At 36.2% G+C, this 12,360-nt stretch overlaps 1 protein-coding gene across 1 annotated transcript; it reads left to right on the plus strand.

Annotated features, from left to right (window-relative positions):
- The first annotated feature begins 6,355 nt into the window (after positions 1 to 6,355).
- LOC143376960 (uncharacterized) lies at positions 6,356 to 10,400 on the plus strand. The gene is made up of 3 exons (XM_076827778.1): positions 6,356 to 6,443; positions 7,272 to 7,601; positions 9,009 to 10,400. Exons 1-3 carry the CDS (start codon positions 6,375 to 6,377, stop codon positions 9,297 to 9,299), a joined length of 690 nt encoding a protein of 229 aa, XP_076683893.1. The 5' UTR covers positions 6,356 to 6,374; the 3' UTR covers positions 9,300 to 10,400.
- The last annotated feature ends 1,960 nt before the right edge of the window (positions 10,401 to 12,360 follow it).

Below are 12,360 nucleotides of genomic sequence, written 5' to 3' on the forward strand. Positions count from 1 at the left end.
AGCTTCATTTTACATATGCAGATGTCTTTTTAATTATTCTTCATGATTTGCAACTTAGCTAATTTTACATATAGTGGTATTAGGAGAAAAGAGGGAAATTTTTATTCCGCATTTAATTAACTATTTCTTCGTTAAAATTCCATATTTATTTAACGAGATCAAGCAAGTTAAATAAATATGGAATTTTAACGAAGAAATAGTTAATTAAATTCGGAATAAAAATTTCCCTATATATATCAGCGAGTATTTCTTCAGTAAAACTTTTCAAAAAAACAAAGAAAATAATATTTTTGAGATACCGAAAAAAAATCGAATTTCACGTATTCCTCTCACATTCTTGCGCAATTTTAAAAAATAAAGTAAGAATTTCGAGTGAATATCCAACGTAGCAGTAGTGAAGTCCTCTGTTTAATAAGAAATACTTGACCAGAGCTTGAATCGGAAACAGTTTCGCCATTTAATATTGCAGTACAATTCAGATTCGGCATATTTATCATCCATAACTAGGTTAATGTGAAGTAAACATGCAGTTCTCGATAGCGGGGCGATAAGTCACCGAATCTATGCACCACATGAACAAATTACCAGCGGCATTCGGTCGCGTGAAGCCGCAGGTTAACCTACATTCGGTTTCGCTGTGCATTGCGGTTAACGTAATCCAAGAATTAGAAAGAAGTCTTCGCCTGGATATCGAATTAACGAGAATACCTCTTCATGGCCTTTTAGTGTTGACTTTTTCCACAGAGAAGTTTAGGTAAACAATTATTACAGTCCAGTTCAGCTGCCTACAAAATTACCCCTCTTTTGAAAAAAAAATTGAGATTACTTTCTTCGGCAATGGTATTTAAAATCGAAGATGGAATATAATAAAAATGACAACATGATTCAAGAAGCTACATTTTATTAATATATTAAGTCAAGAATAATAATAAAAAAATGACTTGATTTGCTTTTAAATAAACAAGTTTACGATAATTTAGATTTCGAGCGAGCATGGAATATTGAATTAATTTATTTTTCTGCTAAATTCTGATTACCATGTGATCAATACACTTTTACAGTGGAGTCTCGATAATCCGAGATCTGTTTGAACCGATGGAAAATTTAAATTTGTATTAAAAAGAAGTACACTGTCCAACAAAATTAAACTTTTTTTCTGTTCTGTAACATTCAATAGCCGTTTCTTATAAGTCTTATAATTAATCCGCAGACCGTTTATCGCCATCACCCTCAGTTTTCGAGAAATTCGATTTTGAAAGAAAAGCAAATTTTCAACTTTGAACATCTTTTGTGTTCAAACAGTTATAGTTATTTGGTTGCTTATTCAGCCAAATTATTCTATGAACCCTCGTGAACACAACGATATAAGTTATTGGTGCATTATGAACATTTAAATATGTTTAAACAACGATTAAAGGGAAAAGAACACCCGAAATGCACCCACTTTTGCAGATATCTTTAAATTTATTTCCAAAACTAAGAGTCTAGGAAAAAATCTGACTACTCCACGCGATGCAGCAGACAATTTTCCTTCGGAAACCATCAACAGAAGTGGTAAAATCCGCTTTGTTTTCACTACAGAGACGAAAGAGTTTGGCAAAACGTGCGGCGCGGACAGTGGTAGTTACGCGCGGCCGTTGAGTACCACTGTCGACGCCGCACGTTTTGCCAAACTCTTTCGCTTCTGTATTGAAAACGAAACGTGACTTAACACTTCTGTTGATGCTTTCCAAAGGAAAAATGTCTGCTACATCGCGTGGTGTAATCAGATTTTTTCTTTGACCCTTAGTTTTGAAAATAAATTAAAAGATATCTGCAAAAGTGGGTGCATTTCGGATGTTCTTTTCCCTTTAATCGTTGTTTAAACATATTTAAATGTTCATAATGCACCAATAACTTATATCGCTGTATTCAGGAAGGTTTATATTTTTGTTTCGACACAAAAAATGTTCAAAGTTGAAAATTTGCATTTTTTTCAAAATCGAATTTCTCAAAAACTGAGGGTGATGGCGACAAACGGTTTGCGGATTCATTTTCAGCGCACAAAAATCTATAAGAAACGGCTATTGAATCTTACAGATCAAAATTGTTTAATTCAAGCTGGTTTAGGACCTCCACACTTCGGATTATCGAGTTTCTACTGTACTACATAGTGCTGTAGAATTGAGAAGAAACTGTATTCGACGATTTCAGAAATCTGTAGCGCAGAAAATGATTTAAATCGCCGCTCAACGAGTCCCATTGCTTTTGTATTCTAATAGCGAATCCTTTTTGCACAACGACTTCCTTTTGGGCGTGATTACTCGTGCAGAAACCACAATCGCACGAGACAATCGTTACGATAGCGTGTCTCGTAGAAACGCCAAACTTTCCTAACTTCTTCGGGGCAAAGATCCTTTGATCTCTCCCGTTCCCCTTGTTCCTCTCATTTTTTCTCTCGATTAAAATCGTGGAGATTGCACGAACCATCGCCACTAGCTTCTTCTTCTCAGAAAAATCGCCAAACACGCCAAAAAATGTTTATTTATTTGAAATTTTTGAGTTTCTTAAATTCGCGCTGATCTGTTAGTTTCGAATTTATCTCAGACGCTTTTGAGGACAAGTAAGTTGCGCGGCAACTGAAAGTGAGTTTTAAGGGTGTATTGGTGCGGATTTCATCGAAGCTGGGTTACCATTTAGTTATAAGCTACCTTCGGACCGCGAATGTTGCGACATAGGTCAGCGGGTGTACGAAAGACGTGAGAAGAAACGAACCAGGGAACGGGAGATTCGTTCCCGCTGAACGAACTCGAGCATCGTGATTGGTGAGTCGTTTTTTTTGCGAACAGAAAGGTCGAGAATTGTAACTTACTCGGACTTGCATTCCAGAACGCATACCATGTGGAAATATTGGGTGAGAATTTCATTGGTACGTGTTGTATCACTAAATTTCAAATTTACTTCTTTTTTAAGCATATTTTTACAGAAGCAAAAACACTAAAATGGTACTCTGTCTGACTTATACAATCGAAAGAAAAAGAGTGTATCAAGAGATTTTTTGGGAGGGGCAGATATTGTAATGTGGATTATTTTGTTCAGAAACATTTTTTTCAATGTTTGTATTTTTGCATTATCAAAAAATATTGATGGTAGAATGGCTCCATAGGTGTACTAAGTTATGTTAAGGTCTCCAATGTGCATGCCCAAGCAGAAAATGATAAATGGGCATTCGCTACATAGCGTGAAGTCTGTGGGGATAAGGATGACTACTTTCGAGGTTAGCAGACGATCTAGTATCGAGGTGTCACAGTTGGGTGGCGCCACAGGTACCTAGAAACATTTAAAAAACGCGTTTGTTCTTCACCCTCCCCTCTTAACGTCATCTACAGATGCAAATCCACGATGAGACAAGAATATCGTGTCTCACATGAGACTTTAATCTCATGAGACAATTACTTCACGTTGAGTTTCCATTAATGGGCAAATTTTAATTTTTTCACGAAACTAGACTCTCATGAGACAAGCTTCATGATTTTTCCTTATTTCCATTTAGTTGTTGCTGAAATATTTGTCTGATAATATAAAAGTCTCATGCAAAGTCTCATCGTGAATTTGCACGTTATGAGCCACGTTATTGCTTGGTGTATCGAAATTGAAATATTTTTCTGTATTATTTATGGGAACACAAATATATCGCAGATACGTAAATTAAGGGAACACTTATACAACTAAAAATTTTATTAATGAATTTCGTTAGTACTAGTTACCACTTGAATGTCTGTGAATTTTAAGATCAATGCAATATAAACTGTGTATAGCGAATTTTGAAGTCTATAGGAAGGTTGAACTTCATATTTTTCACTTCAATTTTTAGGTGGACTCTAAAGAGGGCAACGTTAACAATCAACCTTAATCCAATATCCTATAATCATGTTGCATGCTCTATAGATTACATGTTAGAAGAGTAGGTTTGCGCCGAACTTTGCGCAAGAGTTTCTTAACAAAAGTGATTGACCTAATCGTGTCGAGTTACGTTGTAAACAGCGAATCTGAGGCTATGCTAATTAACCCGAAGAGATCAGTGTACCTACATTAAACACTCGTGCTAATTTATTATAATATTGTTCCTGTGGAAGTATATAAGAAACTAAATAAATTATGGATATTTTGGGTATGAAAATTCTCATTAGAAAATTTAATATCAAATTGTTTTAATTTGTTGGTCTAATTGGATGTAATGGAAACTATTTCCATTCATTTGTATATACTTTTGTATATTCACAAATTATTTATTCTCATAATATTTATTTTTATAGTAGTAACTAGTTTTATTTTTTGCCTCTCAGCCTCAAAATGGGGTTACATTTGTTGCTGGGAGTGGAAACTCGAAAATGAGTTTTCGTTTTGTCTTCTTCCTTCATCTTGGAAATTCCTTTCTTCTCCTTTTTTCCAGAACCATACACATCCACTCCGCTTCTTCTTGTTCTCCCCTTAGTAGCCCTCTTATCGTTAAATTTTCCCTTCTCAGCTCCAATTTATTTTTACAATATTTATTCTTATAAATAATTTGTGAATACATTTTTTTGCGTACTTTGTACTCATCACAAATTATGTTGATGGCAAATTAAACCTCTAACTTGATGGACAAATTGCTTCTACTCAAATAGCTCCGGGTAATAAACCTAACCTAACATTTTTCTATGTCTCATTTTCATATTCCTGCTACTGCATAAATAGGCACCGAAATCAAAATTGAAATAAGAATGTTTATGGCGAAGAAAAATTGTATAAAAAATTGAACTACCTTCAGTAAATTCTAATATCTAAATAAATAACTCTTAACCTCTGTGTGCCTACATTAAAAATGGAACTAGCTTCTGAAAAAAAAAATAACATTACGATAACGCAACTGCATTTAAGTAATATTGTCTGAACAAAATTTTATATTACTACAATCGATAAAGACTGCTAGTAAACGTAAGACTTTATGAATATTGTGCAGCTGGATGGAAGAGTGATTAGCTAGCCGCGATCTAGGCCATCGTTTTATAAGGGAACGAGAGCTCATCGTGGAAAGAGGACTGCCTTGAAGGGATCACTGGATCACTGGAGGATCTATGATCCCATCTAGTCGTCCATGAATCGGGCGTGACCGCAGAAAAGTTCTGCCTAAGTTGCAGCGTCTGTTTCGCGGTAAGGGGGTGAGATTGCCAGTCGTGAGAACTGACTTTGAAAAGTCGAGACGAAACATCAGGGACGTTTCAAGACGAATGTAAATGACACGTTTTCTCAGGGTACAATCGATCCAAGGCGTGGAGGATTTCTGGATCTTTACCGAGCAACTTTGCGCGTAGGTATATCACTTTCAACCCCTTCTACAAAATTTGCGATTTCTAAAATTTCTGAGAATCGACGTGGATCTTAATAATTATTAAAGTCTTCTATGCCAAAATGCTGTTAGTTACATTTGTAGCAGTAATTATATTAATAAGTTGTACCTGCAAGGGAAATTATATAAATTCATATTTATGGTTAAAAAGAATGGTAAAAAAATACAGATTATTAGCGGAGAAACTTTAAGGTAATTATAAATCTCAAATATATTTCAGCGATTATTTTAATGAAGTTTGAGTACAATCACTTTCAATAGCAACATTAGGGGGTGATGTAACAAGTAGTACAAGTCAATATTTAATTCTCACGCAGGACTATTTTCAATTCATCAGGAAACTACTCATATATAATTGCAAAGTAGAAACGCTGGTCTATGAACATTGATTTTCATTTCTCGAATAATTTTTGTAATTCCATGGGACTTTAATTTTATTACAGGAAGTAAACATAAAACATCCCTCCCTCTATGCTTCAAATTTCGACTCATATCCCTACTTCTCTGCCACAATTATTTTTTGAGGTCCTTTACATCTTCCATCTCTTCTCCCAAAAATATATAAAATAACACAGCAACAGTAGACTAACGTATCTATCTCTTTAAATCAATTTTGAAAAATACAAATATTAAAATTTTGACTTAAACTGCTCCCAAATAAACTACTTCTTCGTGAAATAATTTTGCCCCCAATACTGTGGTTAATAAAACCTGAATATTCAGCTACCAATTGCACTGATATCACTTTGCGATTTTGCAAAATTTCGTGCATCGAATTAAGAGGATTTTTCTTTCGAAGGAATTTATCGTAATGATCTTCGAGGCGCCCAGCAAGCCGGCTGAAAAATCAACGCCGCGGTGCAGAGATGCACTCCTCAGGGTTACGGCTACCATTCGCGTTAGAAGTGAAACAATTAAGGCATCGATTTCTTCTCAGGTGTGATCATCGTAACGTGGTTTCGCGATCTGAGACCGCAACGCTATAAAAGCTAGATCGATCGATCGAATGTGGCACACTCGCAATCGAGACGTCTGTTTTCGCGGCCGGTGGTGTCTCAACAGCATGAGATCACTCGTAAGTGCGACTTTACCGATGGAAACAAAAGGGCATTTAAGGGCAGAAAATTAACGCGATCGGGCAACGTTGACAATGAACTTCGATTCGATGGACACTCGAAGGGATGGTTGTCAGGAGGCATCGTTCTGAGTTGGAATTTGGAAAAAAAATTGTTTTTGGAATGTTACTTGTCCAATTGAAATTGCTGAAGGTAGAGATGAAGGTTTAAAAAAAAAATACAATACAACGGAGAAAGCAAAAATAATGGGAAAAAATTTAAACATTTTTTTTCCGGTTTTTGGTATAAGGAGATTGGAATTTTTGAAAATGTCAGTCATGAAAGGGATATTCGTAAAATAATAAATATTTTGATTATTCATAATGATTTTAAATTCCTTCTAATATATTTAATATTAATCATTGAAAATTACTTCCACACAGAGTTATTGCCAGATTTACATAACAAAACTTTAAATATAATTACACAAAAGGAATTACTTGGTTCCCCAATAAATGAAGCAGAAAAAATTGACGAACAGAATTTACAAGTCAATTTTCAAAAATATATTAACACACCACTCCAGTTTCACTATAAAACTAGTAAGAAAAGTTACCAAGCAAAGTTAGTAAATGAAGAAACCAAGGCAGCAAATCTAAATCGAGTCTTCAATTAAATTACTCGCTACAACGAGTTGGTTACTGAATAACGTTAACAAATTCGTTTTAATAAAGGAGAATATCAAGCAACATTAAGCTTCGCGATGTTTCACTATTTGCTTAATTAATTTTTGAATTGCAAATTAATATTGACCAAACGCGACGCGATTTTTTGTTGCAATTTTCCAGGTAGTCCTGGCTGCGTTGGCCACGTCAGCCATCGCTGAGAGTTACATGGACAAAGAGTATTACCAGTATCGGGGACCCCCGGCTCCGCTCACGAGCGATGGAATGGTCATGGACACTCCGGAAGTGGCCCACGCGAGGGCTGCCCACCTGGCGATGCACTCGCAAGCCATGGCCAGGTTGAGGAAGGCCCAAAACGATTACGACATGTACGATCACAACGATATGATGTACATGCCCCAAATGATGGAGGAACCCATGACGCAGAAGCGTCAGCGTCAACGGACGTTCGCCCCTTTGGACCGTGATGGACGTATCATGGACACGCCCGAGGTGAGTAAAATGGGATAGTAGAACTGGCGCGAGTATTTGTAAAAAGTGAGTTGGAATGATTAACCCGGCGGGAGGCCCACCCCATATTGTAACACTTGTTCTCGCTACTGGGTGAAAAATACCCAAAACGGTTTCAGAATATTTTTTTTTTTAACTTTGCAATTTTTATGTTAAAGCACAGTGTTTTAAGAATCAAAGAAAATTTATGAAATATCTTAAAATCTTTATTAAAGTTGTTTAAAAAATTGTAGCAAAAAATCAAACAGTCTTCATATTTTCGCAACTAGCGCCTCTGTGGTAAATTTTACCCAGTAGCGCCTCCCGCCGAATTAATTCGGCTAAGTTATGCGGAAAGCTACCAACCCTCAAAATGGCAGAAAATTAGTTATACACAGTACGAAGCACATAATTTTGTAATCTTTATTTTGCAAAAATTACCAATTCATAGAACAATATGTACATTATACAGTAGTTGTTAAAACTACCAAGCCATAGTTCCGTTTTAGGCTTAAAAAAGAAAAGCTACAGAAAATGCAAAATAATATTAATTATAGGTCACTATTAAATAATTCATTAAAAGACATTGTAAGGAAATACTAAGAAATAAAATACACCCAATAGAAATAATGCTACGTTTCTTTAATAATTAAAATCTTCGAACTAAAATTATTCAATTTGAGATCATTGGGGGGTGGTAGCTTTCTGCATAACTTGGCCCAATTGTCTATGTTTAATTAAGTAGGTTAAATTATTGTAATTATTTGGAATGAAGTCAGCGTGGGGGTAGAAATTTGGAAGCTTTACTATGAAATAAGTATTTCGGACTTAGGAGAATGTTATTTAATAGAAGCAATGAGAATAGGAAGAAGAATAATATAATTAAGAATGAAGAATGAATAATAAAACAAATAAGAATAGCAGGTAGTGCTTGAAAAAATACGATTTCAAATCTGGAAAACTGAAATTCTTCCTCTTAACAACCCCACATATTTATACCGAAACACAACTGCACAGATCACGTCCCCACTTAAAACCCAATTATTCAAGAACACAAATTAACCAGAACATAATGCAACTTTCCCTGAAATTGGGTCATACTGACCCAAAATCGACTCACAAATCCTCATTCCTCCTTTACCGACTAATCTATTATTTGAACTCTAACTTCTTCACATCTAAACAACCGTCAATAATAAATAATAATTTTTTATTTTTTTTTTATTGTAGAAAAAATAATAAGTTCTTAAATTTTTAAACCATAATAATTAAACGAAGCGAGTTTTATTTCCGCGCGCTAGTTTCTTGTAAATATATAATATTGTGTAAATTTCGTATAAGCGTTAAATGAAATAATTTTGCCAAGACGAGTATTCACTTTCCATTCAATTTCCTCCATTCTCTTTCAAGGTGGCTGAAGCAAAAAGTGCCCATCTAGCGGCCCACGCTCGCGCCGCATCGAAAGCATCCGAATTTTACGAATTCGACGTGTTCGATGGGCGCAAAAACTTGGTTTACCTGACCCCTGTCCGCGTCACTTACAAACACACGCCATCGATGGGTTATCGAGGCACGTTCGCGCCACTGGGCCCCGACGGCCGCGTCGTCGATACGCCGGAAGTGATGAGGGCGCGCGAAGCGCACATGAAGGCCCACGCACGCGCTGTCGCAATGTCCACGCACAACGATCTTTATTATTAGAAACAGGGGAATTTTTAAACTTAATTCGATGGTGCCCAGGTACACGGGTACGTAATACGCTCTTTAAGAAAATTAATTGAATGCAAATCATTTTGTTCGTTTCAATGTTTATACGATATTTAATATTTTGCACACGATCTATGTCAAATCGAAATGAGCATTTGATGGATATAGAAATTTATTCTGGAAACACGAGATTGGGTTACGTTTTTATTGTTTAAAATACGGAATCAACACTCGCATAGTGATAGTAAAACGTAAGATTCACAGTAATTTAATTTTAAAATAATGAACTGGAAAAAGGGTTGGAAGAATTTGAGGTTGTGATATACTTTATGAATTTTTATAGCGTTGTATGCAGCGTTGTTTAATGTTTAATTTTTTGCAAATATTTTCTTCAATTTCTATGGTTTGAAGAGGATTAATTTTTCTACATATAGATGACGAGTATCTCCAAAATCGATTTTCTTAATCTGAAATAAGGTTTCGAAATTCCTGTTTACCTGTGCTTCGTCGAATTCGCCACAAAAAGTTAATATATTTAAGAGATCTCACGAACACTAAATTGCAGTGCAGTTTCCCGATATTGTTCGATTTTCTGTCAAATTGTTTGCACTTCTCGTGACAGTGAAAACCACACAGTTTACTCTTTACTCGTATAAACATTTATGAGAGGACAGTTTGTATCGTACCTGATTTTTTACGCTTCGCGAGGCATTGATATTTGTTTACCACAGCAATTTGACGAAACTCGAACGATGAAATTTTAGTGTAAAGAATGAACATGTTTGTACATAATTTTACTTACTTAACGATGACATTCTTAACCATTACATATAAATAAATAAAAAAAACGTTATTTTATAATAGTGATATTGCAGTTCGAATTTTATTGCCATACAGTTGTTAATAATTAAGAGTTGTTAAGGTAGATATTAAGGGATTTTTATGATACTCGTAGTTGTTACAATGTTCTGTAAAATGGTGAATTACGAATGGGTAGTGGAGTGAGAAAATTATACAATAGAAAATTTCTGTTTCTTGCCACCAAAGTGTATTCTATGTTTTGTATTTTCTCCATATGGTGAAATAAAATACGAATATGGTTCCGTTACTGTCGTTCCTCGTCCTTTATCCTGTCTCCTTTTCAATTCAACAACAAAATAAACGATTCTTAAAAATATATTTACCTTTCTCAACCGTGATGTTGAAATTGATAAAAAATTCAATATTTATTATTAAATAAAATCCCTTCTTCAAATTGCTATTGAAAGCCATCTATTAACGTACTTATCACTGACTCATTCATCTATTCATCCACTTATCTATCGATCTACTCGCCCACTCACTTGCTCATCTCCTCGTCCCTTCGTCGATTTAATACAAACATGTAGACACTTATCTGTACCCAAATGTATTTAAGAATGTACCTACTCAAGATGACTCAACACAATTACTTTCTCGTATATTTCCAATTATGTACCTCCATGATACATTCTGCCTCCGCGTCAACCCAAAAGGAAAACTGTGCAACAGATGCAGGCAGAACAGAGTATCATTTGAAACGTGACCAAAGTCACGTGGGCCCAGCGTGCACTTATTCTGTCATCCCACACCGTGCCACACTGTGCCAGATTGCTCAGGCTCGAATGTAGGTAAATAAGCAAGCAGGTATACCAGTGGGCGTCGTCCAATGAGAAATCGAAAGGAAGAGCACTCCCAGCTTGGCCTGGGCCTTGCGCAACGCGGACGCGGCCCGATAAGAATTCCCTGACATTAACCGGAATTCATAGCTGATGAACTCCGGTAGGGTGGAGCACATTGTGCAAATCCCTGCCAACATATGATTTGCTGACAACTTGGTGTATAGGAGGGAAAGGAAAATGGTTAATGATGAATTTGTTAGGTGGAAGATTAGAAGCTGCAAAGCTGATATCTGCTTTATTCTGTTTTGGTATTGGTCAGACACTCTGTAACTTAATTGGTGATTACTTTATTTCGTGGAGTTGGAAAACGTTCCTCTAGTCGACGGCTAGTTAGGTATAATAGAACTTAAGGCCCGTAGGTCCTCTTTCTTCTGCAATACTACTATGTTTGATCCTACAGTCATCTAAACTAAATATATAGAAATATGGAGAGGAGGCTTGAACATAACCTGAAAACGTTTTACTGTAAATAATACATTCTTAATACCTCGTTGGATAATGGTTGTCGAATTTCCAAGTAGGGTGAAATATTCTGCCTTCTACCTAAAAATGTTATATAATTTACTGATAAAAATAAAATATAATAGAAAACAGAAGTGGAAGGTCTCTGTGACACTAGTCAGTACTCAGTAGTATAGTCAGTAGTCTAGTAGTATATAGTCAGTACTCTAGTTATTCAAACAATAGTGGCAGGTTGAACAGAAAGTTCGATTGGCAAGAAACAGAGATTCTTATGCCAAGTAGATACTTTCTATCTTCGTAAAAGGTATGAATGACAAGATATGCAGGGTGTCCCAAATTTGAGGGACATTCTGGTACATGTCAATATCCTGATGCAAAAATACATCGAAAAGTCCTTTACGTTTTTGAGATCCGAGACTTCGTTCTCGAGATATTGGCAGTTGAATATTAGCGGTCCATGTTCCGGAACACGCAGTTTAAAGCCGAAACAGCTGAGCGCGGAACAGTGACCGTTCGCGCGCACCCGCAGGAGGCACGCGTAGATAGAGCCCACCGCGCTAACCCATTTTCATGGTTTTAACTAGCGCGGTCGGTTCTAGGTACTGTGTGTGTGTGTATGTGAACCGTGCGCTCAGCTGACTCGGCTTTAACACGTTCCGCACGGCCATTTCTGAAGGTATAGGGTCTTATGACATCATCCGTGCGGAATGTGTTAAACTGCGCGTCCCGGAACTTGGACCGCTAATATTCAACTATTAATATCTCGAGAATGAAGCCTCGGATCCCAAAACAGTAAAGGACTTTTCGATGTCTTTTTGCATCAGGATATCGAATGTTCAGAATTATCCCACAATTTTTGGACACCCTGTAGAACCACAAGGAAATGCGCCTTG

Source organism: Andrena cerasifolii, chromosome 15 (assembly GCF_050908995.1).
Source record: "Andrena cerasifolii isolate SP2316 chromosome 15, iyAndCera1_principal, whole genome shotgun sequence".
Classification (NCBI taxonomy): domain Eukaryota; kingdom Metazoa; phylum Arthropoda; class Insecta; order Hymenoptera; family Andrenidae; genus Andrena; species Andrena cerasifolii.

What these genes read in the sequence shown, in the direction of transcription:
- LOC143376960 (XM_076827778.1), top strand. Translation starts at nt 6,375, where the DNA reads ATGTGGCACACTCGCAATCGAGACGTCTGTTTTCGCGGCCGGTGGTGT. An exon ending in TCAACAGCATGAGATCACTC is followed by an intron (nt 6,444 to 7,271) that starts GTAAGTGCGACT and finishes GCAATTTTCCAG; the next exon opens with GTAGTCCTGGCTGCGTTGGC. An exon ending in GTATCATGGACACGCCCGAG is followed by an intron (nt 7,602 to 9,008) that starts GTGAGTAAAATG and finishes TTCTCTTTCAAG; the next exon opens with GTGGCTGAAGCAAAAAGTGC.